Source organism: Tachyglossus aculeatus, chromosome 19 (genome assembly GCF_015852505.1).
Source record: "Tachyglossus aculeatus isolate mTacAcu1 chromosome 19, mTacAcu1.pri, whole genome shotgun sequence".
Taxonomy (NCBI): domain Eukaryota; kingdom Metazoa; phylum Chordata; class Mammalia; order Monotremata; family Tachyglossidae; genus Tachyglossus; species Tachyglossus aculeatus.
The window spans coordinates 6,911,802-6,930,458 of record NC_052084.1 but is presented as its reverse complement, the minus strand read 5'-3'; the positions used below and the strand labels follow the sequence as shown (position 1 = coordinate 6,930,458).

General features: G+C 44.2%; 1 protein-coding gene across 5 annotated transcripts in view; it reads left to right on the top strand.

The window, feature by feature from the left end:
• Positions 1 to 18,657, top strand: part of CNIH3 (cornichon family AMPA receptor auxiliary protein 3) — a 124,527-nt gene that overhangs the window by 85,177 nt on the left and 20,693 nt on the right. For all 5 annotated transcript variants that reach the window (XM_038761299.1, XM_038761296.1, XM_038761295.1 and 2 more), the window contains 2 exons: positions 3,829 to 3,897; positions 5,592 to 5,639. In XM_038761299.1, coding sequence (XP_038617227.1) covers positions 3,829 to 3,897; positions 5,592 to 5,639 — 117 coding nt within the window. The remainder of the gene's footprint in view (positions 1 to 3,828; positions 3,898 to 5,591; positions 5,640 to 18,657) is intronic.

Sequence of the window (18,657 nt, the reverse complement as noted above, 5' to 3'; positions counted from 1 at the left end):
ACCAACAGGCTCAGTAAGTTTCCCCAGTAGTAATAGCAATAGTATTTATTAAGTGCTTACTGTGTGCAGAGCACTGTAGTAAGCGCTGGGAGTAAATACACAGGTGGGAATTAAACACAGATCCTGTCCCTCTTGGGGCTCATAATCCAAGTAAATACTCTTCATTCAGGGCCACAAGCTAAATTCCCATTGCATTGCCTCCTCTCTCCCCTGCTGATCTGCCAAATCCCAAGCTTCTTTTTTCTCTCCCTGGCAACCAAATCTTCTGGCTTTATCCCTTTGATTCACACTGATTTTCTTGATAGTGCCTGTTTCTGTGACAGCCTTATCCTACTCTTTAGGTGGATTCTGGGGCTTGTTTCTTAACTTTTCTCTTCTTCCCTCTGGCATCCCCATGTGTTGAGCCCCTCCCAAATCCCAGAGATGCCAATGACTCACCATTTTCTGGCAGTGGAAAGCAAAGCCCATTTATAATGTCAAATGTCAGATGCAGCGTGAGTGCATTCTGTGGGTATTGCAGTTTACATCACTGGGCTTGACAATCCCCAGCACCTAAATCTCTCCCAGGAAGGGTATTAGAACTTTAGGGATTCTAGGGAATTCAAGAAGGTCAAACAAAATTAAAATGACTCAATTTTCTGGAATTCAAAGTGGGACAGGGTGGGGTGGGATTCTGCTAAGGGAGGAGATTCCAAGGATGGGACAAATGGTCCAAGGATAGTAGGAGAAGGTGGAAAATGCAAGAAAGGGAATAATGGGAATTAGAGATGGAGAAAAGGGTACAGGAGAACTGGGAAGATAGAAAAAGATGAGAGACAGTCAGAGAGAGACCAATCAGAAACAAAGAGATAGAAAGGCACAGAGAGTGAAATACACATAGGCAGGGACAACACATCCAGATCCACACACACCCCTAAGCAAACACACATACACACCCATGCTCAAACTTATTCACCTCACCAAATCACTGATTCACCGCAGGGCATCTTTAGTGTGGGGCAGCACAGACATAGCTATTGTTGTCATGGCCGTGGGCTGTTCCCAAGAGGTTTCTGTCTTGACTCTTCTGTTCATAGCTCCAGCAGAAACTTCGGAGGAGCAGTCTGGTGTGGTGGCAAAAATGGCAGAGTAAATCCAGAGGGCAATATTGGGTATCTTTTCTCTGTGTTTATTTGCTGTCACCATTGCTGGCTGCTCCAGGCTAAGGTCCCTGCCACTACCGCCACTCGGTTCTTGCGCAGCTCAAAAGGACCCAAGGAAGTTCACGCCCGAGACTGGTAACAGAATGGGTAATAACGAGGTTCCAATAGCTTCTCCTTTCTCTTTGAAGGGTTAATCCTAAACCCTGCCTCCCTGGACTGAAATAAACGGGTTCCTCTCATTTAGTTATTTACATCAGGATAGGTGATATCTCCTGTCTCATTTTAATTTCCTCCCAAGAAATTAGCTACCCATCTGCCACAGTTGCTTTTTGCACAAGTCAAATTATAAAGTGCCAAGATTCTGACTGGGAAAAATGTTTTAGATAAAGTTGAGGATATCAAGCTCCTTAATCTGCCTAGGTCTTGTGAGGGAAGAAATCATTATCTCCTTTTTTCACAGGGGGAAACCGAGGTCAAAAGAAGCTAAGATCTCCCAGGAAATTGGTGAGGGAAAGGAATCTTATTTTCCTGCTTGTTCTTGGCAGTGTCCATCAGAAACCACCATGTTCCTTTCTAGATAATTTTCAAGACCGCTAGTTTTTAGGGTTAATTTTAGCCAAAGGTCTCCCCCTCTTTCAGTTAGAGAGGATTTCTCCAAGAAGGTGAGAAAATATCCACTAAGCCATGCTGCTTAGTCGCTTCAGTTCTTAAAGCAGGGGTGGAGGTAGAGGTTTGAGCCAACACAACATTACACAGTAAAGCCAAACCCAAAGAAGATCTCTTTTCATTGTTGTGAGCCCTGCTGACTCAATTCTTCATTCTCATCCTCATTATCCCTGGAATTGGCATCATGAAATTTAGTCTTTTGGTGCATCATCTTCCTCTTTATCATCCTCCTCATCAGTATTTATTGAACTACTGATTTCTGCAAAATAAAATAAGGTCCTGTTTCATCAAGGAATGTAAGCAAGCAGAAGTCGAGGGACAGACAATTTGATAAATGCAAAACCTAACTGTGGTATTGACTATAGATAAACTTCCAGAGTCAAGACATAAACATACAACAGTACATATAATGGAAGCAGCATTGACCTAGTGGATAGAACACAGGCCTAGAAGTCAGAGAACCTGGGTTCTAATCTCAGCTGTGCCATTTATCTACTGTATGACCTTGGGTAAGTCACTTCATTTCTCTGGGCTGCTGTTACATCATCTGTAAAATGAGGACTAAGACTGTGAGCCCCATGTGGGACATGGACTGCGTCCAACCTCTTTCGCTTTTATCTGCCCTACTGCTTAGTTCAGTACTTGGCACTTAGTAAGCCCTTAACAAATACCATAAAAAATTGGTTATAGTAGATGACATGTTCAGGAAGGGGATTAATTAGGGTAGGGATTCTGAATAGGGAAGGACCGTGGCATGGACAGGCAAACCAAGATATGGTCCTTTGTACTGTACTGTCCTAGGCATTTGGTACAGAACTCTGCTTACAGTAAGCTTTCAAATACATACCTTTGATTGAAAATTGTGAGAGTTGAATGAGGGGGAGCTTAGTTTGAAGCAGAAGATGGAGTAAGCAGAGAAGAGGCTTATGGGTGTGAGGGAACTAGGCAGTGGAGAGCAAGAATGATGTCAAGAACTTTAGCTTATATGACAGGAGATAGGGAGCCATTACAAGTTTTTGAGGGAAGTGATGCGAGTCAATTGGTATTTGAGAAAAATGATCTCTACTGCTGCCTGAAGGATAGACTAGAGGCTGGGAGACCAGCAAGGAGATTGTTACAGTAATACTAGACAGGTGGTGATGAATGTCTGTAATATGGTTGAGGCTCTACGCATGTAGCTGTGAAATATTACTGAGAACAAATTGGCAGAGCATCTGATAGCTAAAGCGAATGTGTCACCAAGGTTTATCCATTTCAGAAATTTAGCGTTCAGCTACAAAATGGAGGTATTATGTCACTTGAACCCTTGAGACTAAACTGAGGGTTTGCGCAGGGAGGGGAAGTGGGAAACGTATTTAAAAGTTGAAACCCTTTGTTCTCGTTGCACAAGTTGAGGTTTTTTAAAAGAAATGGAAATCAGTGTAGAGACAGGAACAGATCCCGAGGGAAAAGGAAGCAGAGAGTGTGTCCTAGAGAGATGGACAGAAAACTCATTTTCCCAAGAGTCAAACTGCCTTATGTAAGGAGGTTGTACAGGGATACACAAATAGGTTGGAAAATCATCACATTTGGGCTGTCTTCTGACCTCTGTAAAGTGAAAGTCAAGTCTCTCAGTGTCTGCTTCATTTACTCCTTTGGAGAATTAATGGGTCAATGTCCTGTGCTTAAACCAATTATGCTTCCTTCCATTTTTCCATTACCCAAAGGCTGGTTATCCAGTTTTTGCATTGTTTAGGTCCCGGTTTCCCCTCCTCTTCTAATTGCCCTTTGGCCATTAAACTTCTCCCAGGAGCTGGGAGAGGAGGTGATTTAAAAATCTGCCAATTTTGCTTCTTAATAGCAACTTGAATGAGGCTTTGGATGATCTGTGGATTTCAGTCATCTGTGCAAACCTAGTGCCCTGCTGCCCCAGGTAATACAGAAATGGCTGAAGTACATTCACACACTACCTATCATTTCATCCTGGATGCTGATTGACATTTGCCTTTGACACAGTCTGGTTCTCCATGTTCTTTTTCAGATAATTGCCTTTGATGAGTTGAGAACAGATTTCAAGAGCCCCATAGATCAGTGCAATCCAGTTCATGCGGTGAGTAAAGCTTGGAAATCACCTTGTCCAGTTTTGAATTTGAGAAGTCTCGCTGGGTTTTGAAGGAGCTAAAGGGGAAGGAGGACTGAAATGATTTAGGATTTAGCTTGTCAGTGTGGTTGAAGTCTCTAGGAGACAGAAACAAAACCTGACCCTGACCATACTTTTTCATCTGAGCAAAAGTCTTGTTGTTTATTGAGGGAAATTCCTCTAGCTGTCCTTGGTTGGAGTCCAAAACCTCAAATGAACCAGAGATTGGAAGTATTAAGCAAAGTTTCACATCACAGACATAAATGTTATTGTTGCTTGTTCCTAGGCATGTGACTGGAAGACTTTCTAGCGATTCCTTGGAAGAAATATGTGTATTTCAATATGACTAGTTCAAAGGTCTGCCTAAAGGCTGTGGGGGATTCGGAGAGGGTTATCAGTGGTGCGATGAGGATCTGCAGTGGTGAGGACAGTGGGAGTAAGGTAGAAGCAGCAGCAAAAGAAAGCTGGCTCAGGGTTAGTTTGGAACAGGAGAAGCAGAAGGGCTGGGAAGAGAACTGACGTGTGTTGGCAGGGAAAAGTCAGCTCAGGGCCTTTCCTCAAGTCCCCATTTCCAAATCTTTTCCCAGCCTCTCCCACCATTACTCCCTGAATTCTCCACTTCCCCAAGCCAGTTGTCCTTCCCCACAGTCCTTCCTTCCATCTCATCCTGGTCGTTTGGAGGAGCAGCACGTTGATGTGAATGGTCAGAAACTTCTGATGCTTTCCCAGAAGGCACTTAGAGCCAACCGATAATCATAATAATAATAATGGCATTTATTAAGCACTTACTATGTGCAGAGCACTGTTCTAAGCGCTGGGGAGGTTACAAGATGATCAGCTTGTCCCACGGGGGGCTCACAATCCTATTCTCTGTTTTAGAGATGAGGGAACTGAGGCACAGAGAAGTGAAGTGACTTGCCCAAAGTCACACAGCTGACAATTGGTAGAGCCAGGATTCGAACCCGTGAACTCTGACTCCAAAGCCCGGGCTCTTTCCACTGAGCCACGCTGCTTTCTCCACCTCTACTAATATTGTATTGCAAAAGGACAAGTTTATAGGAAATACACTTGCAGGCAGAGAGACAACCCTATAGTGCTCAAGGTAGGACAGACTGTAGGTTGTAGGAAGCTTGCTGCACTCAGGTTTTCATTCTAATAAATTAAATAAATGGCCTGAGTCAGGTGTGAGCTAAAATCATTCGGAGTTGGAAAAGCCTGGAGATGACTTTTAGAGAGACTTCAGTTGTGACACAAAACTGAAGGTCAGAGGGTGATACCAACTGGATGATGACTCTGGCGATCAATAGCCCCAGATAAGAGGAAAAATAATCTGCCTCTTCTGTCTTCTCTCAGAGGCAGCATTATCCTGATTCAATAGAAAACAATTGGGAAGAGAAGGTATGAAGGCTGACCTGCATCTCTCTTATTGGGAACCTTTATTTTCTTTGTGTGGGTAGCTGAATGGAGAGTTTCAGTGAGAAACTGGAGAGTTTTCTGTCTGCTGAAAGCCAACTTCAATCCAGGATCCTTGCAAGTGACATAGTTGCTGCTGAGGTTGATGACTATTTTCTTGGCAGAAATGGTAGGAAATGGGTTCTTGATGGCTTTTTCTGGACTTCTCCCAAATCTGACATCCATTCTCACTCTTGTGTGTCTTCTCACAGCGGGAGCGATTAAGAAACATCGAGCGCATCTGTTTTCTCCTGCGAAAGGTGAGTATGGGGCTACAGCTGCTTCTGGGGGAAGGGCAGTTCGTGGGACAGGGCAATTACTGTTCCCATGGAGTCCAACACCACCTCCCACTCCCCTCCATTGGCTGCTAGTTCCTGGATCCTGGTAAGAAAGGCAGAACTGGGGAGCGGCAATCAATATTAACAAATATTATATGTTGCCAACTTGTACTTCCCAAGCGCTTAGTACAGTTCTCTGCACACAGCAAGCACTCAATAAATACAATTGAATGAATGAATGAACAAAGCTCTGGAGAGAGGTGGGATGCTAAGTAGAAGGTGTGGCCATCAGTCAACTTTCTAGAGACTCGTGGACTGTGAATAAATGACTTGACACTATCAATCAATCAATCAATTGTATTTATTGAGCACTTACTGTGTGCAGAGCACTGTACTAAGTGCTTGGGAAGTACAAGTTGGCAACATATAGAGACAGTCCCTACCCAACAGTGGGCTCACAGTCTAAAAGGGGGAGACAGAGAACAAAACCAAACATACTAACAAAATAAAATAAATAGAATAGATATGTACAAGTAAAATAAATAATAAATAAATAGAGTAATAAATATGTACAAACATATATACATATATACAGGTGCTGTGGGGAAGGGAAGGAGGTAAGATGAGAGGATGGAGAGGGGGATGAGGGGGAGAGGAAGGAAGGGGCTCAGTCTGGGAAGGCCTCCTGGAGGAGGTGAGCTCTCAGTAGGGCCTTGAAGGGAGGAAGAGAGCTAGCTTGGCTAGATTGAAGCAGCTTTTTTAATCTGAATGTGGATGAAAATGCAGCTGATGCATGCCCTCTGCTCCCACTGGGCTCTGAGCTTCGTCTAAAATTCAAATGATTTTTCTTCACCTAGTAACTCTGTTTTGTTGGGAGCTTTTTTCTGTCATGCTCTTTGGGAAATTGATTGGGAAAGAGAGTGTATGGTTAAGATGGAGCCTATCCACCTTTTCTGGAGAGGTCCAGAATCTTCAGAGTTGATTTTGTATCCGCAAATCTCTCAGTATGTATATGGTCTTAGCATGTGTGTGTGTCTGTGTGTATAGGTCTGCATGCACAAAGAAACTACAGTATTTGTAGTTACTGCTCTTACTTGACCTTGGAGCCATGACCTTCATGAGAATTTTCCTGAGGGCCTTGATTCAGATGTTTGAGCATTAACAGTGCTCCCACTGTGCTTGGATATGGTCTGTGCATCTTTAGACGGTTTGCAAATTCAGCTGACTATAATTATCAGAAAATGTGTTCTTTGGGTAATTACCTTTAAGGTTATCCTGTTTAAATCTTTTTGTCTTCCTTCTCATCACCCATCCTTTTTGACTCAAAAGACTGCAACAGACAAGAGGCCTGGGACTAGGACAGGTTTGATGGATGCTACTTTGAAAAGTGTTTTGTGTGTAAATTCTCAGATGGGTACGGAGTGGGAATGTGCCTGTTCATTATATTGTATTCTCCAAAGCATTTAGTACAGTCCTCTGCACGTAGAAAGCACTCAATAAATATAATTGACTGACCGAGGCCAATTTCACAGGGAAATAGTTTCACAGGCCTCTGAGACCTCATTTGGGTCAGATGCCCACTCATGCCGAGTCAGTGATTTGGCACTTTTTTTTTTTTTGATGGAGCAGTATAGCAGGGAAGCTGATGGCTACCTCTTTTTGTCTCTACTGATGCCTCCTCCTGGAGCCCAGCCTGCACCTGCTAATCAAAGCTTTTCACTATTTACTAGTAGCTGCTGTTGATGGAGGGAGAGCCTAGTGTTTGAACTGGAGAGGCACCTCCTCTTTGTTCTTTTCTGTGGCTTTTGAGGAACTCTGGAAAGAGCGTTTTCCCCTTGGGTTTCACAAGGTTGCCCTCTCCCGTCTCTTTACCCTGCTCATTCTGATCATGACTTTGCCATTGCTTCCACGTGGTTACTGTTAGTCTCACCTGAAATTCATCCCTCTGACACCAAATATCAAAAGCTGTCCTGGTTTTCAAAGATGATCATACTTGTGACAGTATATTCCTCCTCAAACACGTGAGCGTGACTCAAAAGACCAATGCAAGACTGACACTTCTTCCACCTTGTTTTCCTTCAGTGAATACGCCTACTGGGTAAATTAATTTGTCCTATTCGGGACCTGTTGGTCCCGAAACTTTTGGTCACGGAGACAAATCCTTCCCATGATTGTTTCATGCTAGGCTGTCTACCGCTTTGCTCTTCCGTTAGTCCAGTGTCAGATCCCAACGTTTGAGGCTGTGTGCTTGCCTACGTCTTTAAAATAATTTATTCTGCTCTCGCAGCCTGCCCATGTGCTGTTCAACAACTACTTAGGGATCTGCTATAGTCTGTTCTTCTCACAAGTCCTGCCCAGTAGGCAAGTGGTGTTGCCAAGCTGATTACATCCCAGGGAACTGATTGTTGGGAATCTTGTCCTACCATCTGATGAGGAGTGTAGCTTGTAAGTAGCCCCGGTGAAAATGCTTCAGAAACTAGAAATGTCTCCTTACTAGGTTCAGGTCTCCCAGTTATGCAGGGGACTGTAGATTTTCAACTTGTCCCACCCTTGTTTCATTCCTAGACACCAGCCTCATGGTGGGATGTCAGTCAGGTAATCCTGTGCTCTGCCCCAAAACACCACCTGGTCCTGAGCCTTTCCTTGCATGTGGGATTATTCTCATTTAAATGAGATTCAGGGTTCAGAGGCTCACAAGGCGAACATATGAGTGTGTCGGGGAGGGAGAAAGGGGATGTGTGGGTGACCACACTGACTAGCATCCCTCCCTTCTGGGAACTGGTACCTTCCAAGAAATTTCTTGGAACTAGTCTTTGAAACACCCCAGAATGTGATGCATCTCAGCAGCTGATTGTTGTCAAACCACCTCCACAGCTTCCCTGAGAAAAGGGAAAGGATTTTCAAAGTGGATCTATCTTTAGGACTATAATTATCAGAAAATGTGTTCTCTGGGTAATTGTCTGAACTGCAGGATTCTTCTGTCAACTTGTACTTATGATTCATTTTTCATTACAAAAACCACTTGCTTCTTGTGCTGCTCTAACCCTGGACAGCAGGCTCAGGCTCTTCAAACCAGGCGAAGAGGTCTGATGTTTACAATCAGTCTGGAAACGGGAAGGTTGGCGATGACTATCTCTAAGTGTCTTAAGAAAGACACTGACCAGTTGTTCCTTATTTTCTTAGAGGACCTAAGAGCAAGTGGGTTTCAAGTGAGGCCAAGGAAATTGTGTTTCGATAGGAGGACTTCTTTCAGTAATGCCATGGCTTCCCTAGACTACTGTACTTTTGTTAGTACGGTTTTTCAGTAGCTGCATTATAGTCCTTCCCAATAGAAAACGTGGCATCTCTGGACTGTGAACTCATTGTGGGAAGGAAATGTGTCTGTTTATTGTTGTACTGTACTCTCCCAAGTGCTTTGTACAGTGCTTTACACACAGTAAGGGCTCAGTAAATATGATTGAATGAATGAATCAGGAACGTGCTGGGAAGAGGCTCTCAAGTTTTTCTACTCCACTTCCTTTCTGTTCTGCACCTTCACCCCCAGTCGCCGACCTGGGTCCGGGAAGGGGATTAAGGAGGAGGCCAGGTCAGCTGCATCCTGGACCTCCACACTTCTCTCCACAAACCAAACCTAACTTTCTTTATGTAACTCTTACTGAATTCTAACAAAGTTCTAGTTTTCTTTGCCAAACAAGGTGGGGGACTTCCTGGACATTAAGTAGTAGGAGGTGTTGCTGCTGGCCGGTTGAAGACATGAGATAGAAGTGGTGAAACTTTGGAAAATCACTCAGGTGATGGGATCATCATCCTTGTACATCTTTAAGACCAGGACAGATAACCCTCTGCCTTGGTTAGTTTAATGTAGTCAATCAATCGATCAATAATTGATATCTATTGAGCGCTTACTATGAGAAGCAGCATGGCTCAGTGGAAAGAGCACGGGCTTTGGAGTCAGAGGTCATGGGTTCAAATCCCGGCTCTGCCAATTGTCAGCTGTGTGACTTTGAGCAAGTCACTTAACTTCTCTGAGCCTCAGTTCCCTCATTTGTAAAATGGGGATGAAGACTGTGAGCCCCCCGTGGGACAACCTGATTACCTTGTAATCTCCCCAGTGCTTAGAACAGTGCTTTGCACATAGTAAGGGCTTAATAAATGTCATTATTATTATTATTATGTGCAGAGAGGTCATCCCCTTAAAAGAGGAATTAAACTTCCAGACCAGTTGAAGTTCCTTTTGTAATTCCCTGTCTTCCTAATTCAGTTAGGGTTTGCATTGGCTAAAAATCTCCCTGACTTTTCTGATATTTGCAAGAGGCCAATTTGGTCCTCAGTAATGTCACTGATCAGGAATCACTGGGTTCTCTTTTTTGAGGACTGGAGAGGGGAGGAAAGTGAAGGACAAGAATGGGAGCCAGGATACTTAAAATCCCAACTCGGCCATCTGTCAGCTGTGTGACTTTGGGCAAGTCACTTCACTTCTCTGTGCCTCAGTTACCTCATCTGGAAAATGGGGATGAAGACTGTGAGCCCCCCGTGGGACAACCTGATCACCTTGTAACCTCCCCAGCACTTAGAACAGTGCCTTGCACGTAGTAAGCACTTAATAAATGCCATTAAAAAAAATAAAAAAAAAATTCCATGCTGGCCTGGAGGGTAAGTCCTCCTCATTTAGGCAGTTTCATGTCCTGTCCCGGTTTCTGGGATGCAACCAACAGGTCGGGTGGTGAATACGCTGATACACAGGAGTCTCCAGAGATGCCTATGTCCCACTAATGTTTAATATTTATTAACTTTCAGCTTTCTGAAGGACCGCAGAGACAATGCCTTGTGGCTAATTACTGGTACTGTGGACACAAGAGATTAATTTGATTTTAAGTCACTTTAGCTGCTGGGTAAAGCAATTCTTCCTGCAGGACTCATTAGGGAACAGTTTGGCTTAATTGAGAGACGTGATACAGTAGGAGAGAAAAGCTCAGTCTTTAGTGGCTGGCTGTATGTCATGACGTTTTTTGGATCGTGGGGCAATCCTTGGATATTCAAGGTCAAAACCCTTCAATGAGAAGTTTCTCAAGTGATGGAACTGGAGCCTAATCCTGGAGTCAGGAGGAAAGTTTTCAGTGACTCCCTGAAATGTCCGGTTACGGCAGCAGCATGGTGGATCTGAAGCTCTTAGAACCAACTTTCCGCTACTCCTCCTAAACTCAACTCTCCTTCAATAGGCTACATGTGATGTTTGCCATCAATCACCAGTACACCTGTCCTCCAGTGCCATGGTGGAGATGCCTCTGATAGCAGAAAGCCTCAGCATTCTGGTCAAAAGTTGAGTTTTTGTTATAATTTTGTTAACCAGCTGTAGCCTTCTCCAGCATGGCCAAGTGGATGGAGCACAGGCCTGGCGGTCAGAAGGACCTGGGTTCTAATCCCAGCCGTGCTACTTGTCTGCTGAGCGATCTTGGGCAAGTCACTTCTCTGTGCCTCAGCTGTAAAATGGGTATTAAAACTGTGAGGCCCATGTGGGACAGGGACTGTGTCCAACCCAATTTACTTGTATATAACCCAGTGCTTAGAACAGGGCCTGGCACATAGAAAACACCTGACAAATATCACAATTATTATGTGTGTGCATTCTTTTGCTTTTAGAGAAAGCTAGTTTTGTTTCTCTTCTCCCCGGAGGGCAATGGAACAGAAGGGCACCCTGAATTTGGGAAGCAACATGGCTTATTGGAAAGAGCACAGGCCTGGGAGGGTTCTAATCCTGGCTCTGTCACTTGCCTACTGTATGAACTTGGGCAAGTCACTTAACTTCTCTGTGCCTCAGTTGCCTCATCTGTAAACTGGGGATTGAGACTGTGAGTCCCATGTGGCACAGGGACTGTGTCCAACCCAATTTGCTTGTACCCACCCCAGCGCCTTAGTACAGTGTCTGGCACATAGTAAGTGCTTAACAAATACCATAATTATTAATTATTATTATTATTAGCTACCCCAGTGCTTAGTACAGTGTTTGGCACAAAGTAAGCACTGAACAAGAATCATTAAAAAAAATTCCCAGGGCAGGTAGGGATTTAGGAGTTCATTTAGTTCATTCGCCTGCCTTAATGTAGGACCACACATAAATGAGCTCTGAGAAATGTTGTCTTCCTATTTTTAAAGATTCTCAGAGAAGGAAATTTCATTCCTTTTTTGGTAACTTTTTACAGTGTTTGAAACTATTAACTTCACTATCAGAAAAGCCTGTTTTATCTAATCTTAATCCCTGATTTGACCTAGCAAAAATCCTGAAATAATCCCTCCCCCTGCACACCCTTTGTGAAAACTCAAGTGCTTAGTGTATCTGTAGTGGTGTCTCACACATTATATACAGTGCTCTGCACATAGTAAGTGCTCAATAAATACGATTGATGATTATATAATGCAGCAAGGTGACTCTGCAATGGCAAATAAATAGGCCAGCTATGCAAACTGGCTTGGCCCCAGGTGACTCCCCACCCATGTCACCACCATTGGGACTGCTGCCATTTGACTCCTCTCTCTCATTGCTTTTCATTCATTCATTCATATTTATTGAGCGCTTACTGTGTGCAGAGCACTGTACTAAGTGCTTGGGAAGTACATGTTGGCTAAGATGTGAATTAGTCGGTGGATAAACCAAATTATTTTACTTCCCTCCCTGTTGATGCCCATCTTTTAGTCATTTCGCTCCCTATTACCACTTTCGTTAAGAGTGGGGGTAGAGGTAAAATTCGTATCTGGCCTTCCCAGACTGAGCCCCCCATTTTCCCTCTCCTCCTCCCCTCCCCATCGCCCCCAACAACCCTTCCCCCTTCCCCTCACCACAGCACTTGTGTATATTTGTACACATTTATTACTCTATTTTATTAATGACGTGTATATAGCTATAATTCTGTTTATTCTGCAGGTATTGACACCTGTCTACTTGTTTTGTTGTCTGTCTCCCCCTTCTAGATTGTGAGCCCGTTGTTCATTCATTCATCCATTCATTCATCCATCCATTCATTCATCCATTCATTCATTCAATTGTATTCATTCATTCATTCAATCGTATTTATTGAGCACTTACTGTGCTCACAGTCTAGAAGGGCGAGCTGTACTGTTACTGTTGTACTGTTGTTACTGTAAGTACTTAAACTTCAATATCTGAGATGAAATGGAATCAGTATTTGCACAGTTGAAGTCCTAAAGCATACTTGAGAAGCACTGCTGCCTAGTGCAAAGAGCAAGGGGCCTGGGAGCCGGATGACCTGGGTTCTAATCTCAGCTCCACCAGTTGTGTGTGTGACCTTGGGCAAGTCACTTAATTTCTCTGTGCCTTAATTCCCTCATCAGCAAAATGGGGTTCTCTCTCCTATTTAGACCATGAGCTCCATTTGGGACCTGATTATCTTGTATTTACCCCGGCACTTAGTACAGTGCTTGATACATAGTAAGTGCTTAACATATGCCTCCTCCAGGAGGCCTTCCCAGACTGAACCCCTTCCTTCCTCTCCCCCTTGTCCCCCTCTCCATCCCCCCATCTTACCTCCTTCCCTTCCCCACAGCACCTGTATATATGTATATATGTTTGTACATATTTATTACTCTATTTATTTTACTTGTGCATATCTATTCTATTTATTTTATTTTGTTAGTATGTTTGGTTTTGTTCTCTGTCTCCCCCTTTTAGACTGTGAGCCCACTGTTCGGTAGGGACTGTCTCTATATGTTGCCAACTTGTACTTCCCAAGCGCTTAGTACAGTGCTCTGCACACAGTAAGCGCTCAATAAATACGATTGATTGATTGATTGTTATGCCACGGTTATTATTATCATCATTATTATTACTGTTACCATTACTGGAGCTTATAGTACAGTTGTAATAGAATGTGGGGGATAGCCCCTACCATAGCACTTAATAGCCTGGTGCTTCCCCACAGTCACGAACCTCAACTTCCCAGTCATCCAGAAATAGAAAGGAAGAAAAAGACAGGAAAGAGGGATCAAATAATAATAGCAGTTGGAGTAAAAGTATTTATTCAGCACCTTCTGAACACAACACCCTTGGAAACTACAGCAGAAGCACAAGACATGTTTCCTGACCACAAGATGCTTACACTCTGAGTGAGACAGACAAATAAGGACATACAAAAGCAGGGAGGGAGAAGAGAGAGAGGAAGATAAGGAGAGTGAGACTTTGAAAGGATGAGCCACCCAGATGCAGATGTACTGAGATGAAAGAGAATACGAAGGAGGAGCCTCCTTGCCTGACAAAAACCCATACCAGGAGAAGTGCTCACCCTGATGCTCCTCCACCTGGGATTGCCAATCATGGTGGCAGCAGCAGGGAAGCAGAGAATTAGTAGCCAGGTCGCCCACCCTCACCAGTTCCTTTGTCATTAATAATAATAATAATAATGGCATTTGTTAAGCGCTTACTATGTGCAAAGCACTGTTTTAAATGCTGGCGGGGGTGGGGGAATACAAGGTGATCAGGTTGTCCCATGTGGGGCTCACAGTCTTAATCCCCATTTTACAGATGAGGGAACTGAGGCTCAGAGAAGTTAAGTGACTTGCCCAAGGTCACACAGCAGACATGTGGCAGAGCAGGGATTCGAACCCCTGACCCCTGACTCCAAAGCCCGTGCTCTTTCCACTGAGCTAAGCTGCTCCTCCGAAGGAGGACCCAAAATTACTGACCCAAGAATCGCTACTATGGTTGCCAGAAGATGTGTGCCCTCTCCTCCTCCAAAAGATGTTTCCTCTGCATTGGCTCCTTACACAGTTCCAGCCACATTGGTTGCCTCATGAACCTGGGAGTCAGAGGAGGGAGGGAAGCAACATGGGCCTTGGGGTCAGAGGACTTGGGTTCTAATCCTGACTCTCCCCACAGCCATCAATAAGTCAATTAACTTCTCTATCCCTCAATTCCCTCATCTGCAAAATGGGCATTCAGTACTTGTTCACTCACCTACTTAGATGGAGCCCCATGTGGGACAGGGGCTGTTTCTGACATGCTTGTCTTGTAACTTCCTCAGTGCTTGGTACAATACGGGGCATTTAGTAGTAAGCACTCAACAAATACCACTGTTTTTATTATTGTACTGAAAGTGGCAGTGTCAGCATAGCTACTTGCTTGTCCATTCACTGCTATAAGCCCCAAGATCCCCACCTATCCTCCTGCCAGCTGCCAGGAGAAAATTTGAATTTTAGGGGTTTGCAAGTGATGATGATGATGGTATTTTTAAGTGGGGGGACAGGGCCTTCAAACTCACACCCATTTTGATAACACCACATTATCATGGGCACCTCAGTTGGCCCTCTACCAAGGGTAGGTTACGGCCAGCTTTGCCTTCTCCATTTCCCCAGAGGTGAGATTGTTCTAGTGGAGCACTAGGTATTCGCCTAGGGACCTTATTAGCCATTAACCTAGAGAGGCTTTTGCAGCAGAATGCAGAGTAATGGAAAATGCAGAATTAGGACTTGGCCTTTGGTCTTCTCTAAGCTGAGTCAGACACAGTGGGCATTTGGAGCTGTGGGATTGGGATTTTCCCCCTCCGTTTTAGGCAAAAATGCCAAAAAAGAGTGAGCAAGGGTTATGTTGGCTCCAGGGAAATACTAGAGGACGCTGAACTGTAAAGTGGGGCAAGCAGTAATTTTAGGGAACAGAAGAGAAAGAAGGAAGTTTTTAAAAGTGTACTGTATTCTGATCTTTGGAAATGAGCTGAGGAAACATTCCTTCTGTTCCTTAAAATAAACCTGCCTTTGAGAGTTTTTCTGTTTCTTATAAAGCCCAACCTCTTTTGTCCTTGAAGATTAAATTAGGCAGTGCCTCTCAGGGCTCCGAGAAGAGCAGATGCAACTGCTTGAGCCAGAAGGGTTGGTGCAGCGATTGGGGCACCAGAGCAAGGTTGGCTGAGGTGCCTCTGGGTCACTTCCATCAGTCCCCACCAGCTCTAGATGCCCAGAGGCTGGGGGGTGAAGGGGGGCCTGGAATGGCAGGCCTCCTCCTCCTTTCTCCAACCTTCTTTCTTGCTCTGTGGCAGAAGCAAGGAGGGGCTGAGGTTCCCCTTACTTCATCTCCAGAGAAATTGTGCATGGGGTCAAAGGAGGGTGCAAAAACAGAGCTCTCATCATGGAAGCAAAATTAGTCCATTCTACCACCGAATGCTTCATAATACTTGGGTTCCAATTCTGACATGCCATGTGCCCTTGGGCAAGTCACTCAACCTGTTTTTGTCTTGGTTTCCCATTAGTAAATTGAGTTGATTAAAATTACTGCCTCTTTCCATCTCTCTGGATTGTGGCCTTTTAAGGAAGGTAATGGGTTTGGAAGGAAATAATCTAAGATGACTCCTGAGTCTTCCACTGCAGTGAGAGATGATAGAGTCTAGCACCCTAGCCAATAGGGGAAGAGCTATCCGTATTGACAGCTATTCCATACACTTAAGGAGGCTCCTAAGACGAGGCCCCTAAAGTATTTTGTGAGTAGGTGTATTTTTTTTTCCTGCTTAAATAGTCAAGGAAAAATCAAAAGGCATGGAAATCAATTCCAGTGCCAACACCGACCCAGGTGCAACCTGGAAAATCTCAGGCTCAGTAACATCTTTTAGCCACTGTGCAGCCATTGAGGGGATTAACATCCTTGTTACCCAGAACAAGTAAAGACTCCCTCTAATGCCAATTCCCAGCACTCCTTAACATCCGTTTCTCAGGCTTTCCCTCCTTGGGACTTTCATGTTCATTCTCTTTAACTGGGTGCCATTCTGGGAGTGAAAAGGACCTGGGTTCTAATCCCAGCTCCACCACTTGTCTGTTGTGTTGCTCTGGACAAGTTGCTTAACATCTCTGTGCCTCAGTTACTGTATTTGTAAAATGGGAATTAAGACTATGAGCCTCATGTGGGACAGGGCCTCTATCCAAGCTGATTTGCTTGAATCCACCCCAGCCCTTAGTACAGTGCCTGGCACATTGAAAGCCCTTAAATACCATAATTATTTTTGTTATTATTATTATTGTAACTTGTTTTTAACGTTCACCTTTAAAGTGAAAATACTGGTAATATTCCAGGAATATACTCCAGAATCTTGTCAAACCATAGGATCCAATCTTTACTCTGTCGTGATACCATTACTACCTGGCATGGCATTTGAAGGTGAATCTCACCACCAATCCCTTATCATTCACTTTGCGGAACTTCCAGTATTGAGTTACCAAGCTCCTGTGTAATGAAGTTACATTTCATTTCTGTTTATGAAAATTGGTGTATCATTTTCCTTCAGCTCTGAATCTTATCCTCTCCCCAGACACACATAGCTTCTTGAGAGTCAAAAGGTCCCCAATGTTGGAAATGTTGTTCACATATTTCAAGGTACTCTGTGAACCATTCATATGTGTATTCCTTAATCTAAGCAGTACTTCAGCTGCTGTAGCAAATGCCAGACTTGCCCAAGTGGGGCAACCAGAGTCATTTAAATAGTCTTCTATTTTATTTTCTAGGGAGGGTAATTCACCCCTTGGAGAAACATTTCCAGAAGGATAAAAATATCATGGAACAAAACTTCTAGTGAGTTTGGAAACCATGACTTATGCACAATTTATTTTCAGGCTCCTTCTGGGGCAAATTCCTTGTTAGTCAGAGGAAGAAATGAAACAGTTGACTTCGTGGACACAGCAGGGCTGTCACCGGCTGCTGAACAGAAAGGATGGAGGAGGCGGTGGATGGGGAAGAACAGTTTCCTCTCAGCTCTTGGCGGAGGGCTCATTCTGCTTCATGCCCCTTGGAGAACAGTAGGAAGGGATTAAGAAGCATTGTGAAACTGCCTGGCAGCTTGTGGAATCTGGGTTTGTACTGGTAAAAAGTGGAATATATACTTACACCCTTTCCTTTCTGCAGCTAGAATTCTGAAGGCTTGGGTAGCAGAAACTCTTCTTTAATATACGAAAGGCCATTTTGTCCCTGAGTGGGCTGGGGTCCCCACAGCCTGCTGCTTGTTTCAGGAAGGGTTTAATCCCAGGTCACCAGGGGATCTGGCCTGTCTGTCCACCCTTCACTGGCATTCCCAAGTCCCTGGCCATTCAGCCTTAGGATTAAGGTGAGCAGCTTGTCCTGAAGTAGAGGTGAATTTTCAACAGGGGACCAAGTCTCTGGAAGCCCTTTACTCTGTGAACTCCACCCCCACTTAATGGCCCAACATTTGCTTGTGCATTAAAACTTGCTGATGGAAGTTTCCCAACCAGCATGGGACTTCACTTTTCTGACACCATGACCCTAGGAGGGGGTAACTCTAGCGCTCTATGTAGATGTGTGACAGTTGTGCTTGTCAAAGGGTTGGTGAGTGGGGTTTTCCAAGGATACCTGTCGGTGTAGCTTTCCAGGAGCTAAAGGTGTAGCTGGGGCGGGTGGAAAAATGTGCTGCTGAGCATAAACTGCAGAAAGAGCTCTACGTGAGAAGGTGAGAAAATTGGGTGTCTGATCTTTGTGAGCAGTGAGATGTAGGGGAAAGAGCATGGGCCTGGGAGTAAAAAGACCTGGGTTCTAGTCCCCACTCTGCCACTTGCTTGCTGTGTGACCTTGGGTAAGTCACTTCATTTCTCTATGCCTCAGTTCCTTGTAAAATGGGGCTTAAATCCTCCTTCCTTCAATTTAGACTGAGTGCCCTAAGTGGGACAGGGACTGTGTCCAACCCCATAAGCGTGTATCTACCCCAGTACTTAGAACATTGTTTGGCACGTAGTAAGCACTTAATATATTAATGCCATTAAAATAAACAAAAGGTAATGGATCCAGGGAAAAACAATCCAAACTACAACTCCATGATGAGTTGTATCAAGAAAGATACAACTCCAGAAAGTGTCGGTATCAGTCCAGCTGTTCCTTTAAATCATTGATCCAATGTGCAGCAGCAGTTGGAAGAACAAAACTCAATGCTGGCTATCACCAGGAAGGGATAGAAAACAAAATAAAAGGACATAAGACTGGGAATCATCAGGCTGTCTATCATCC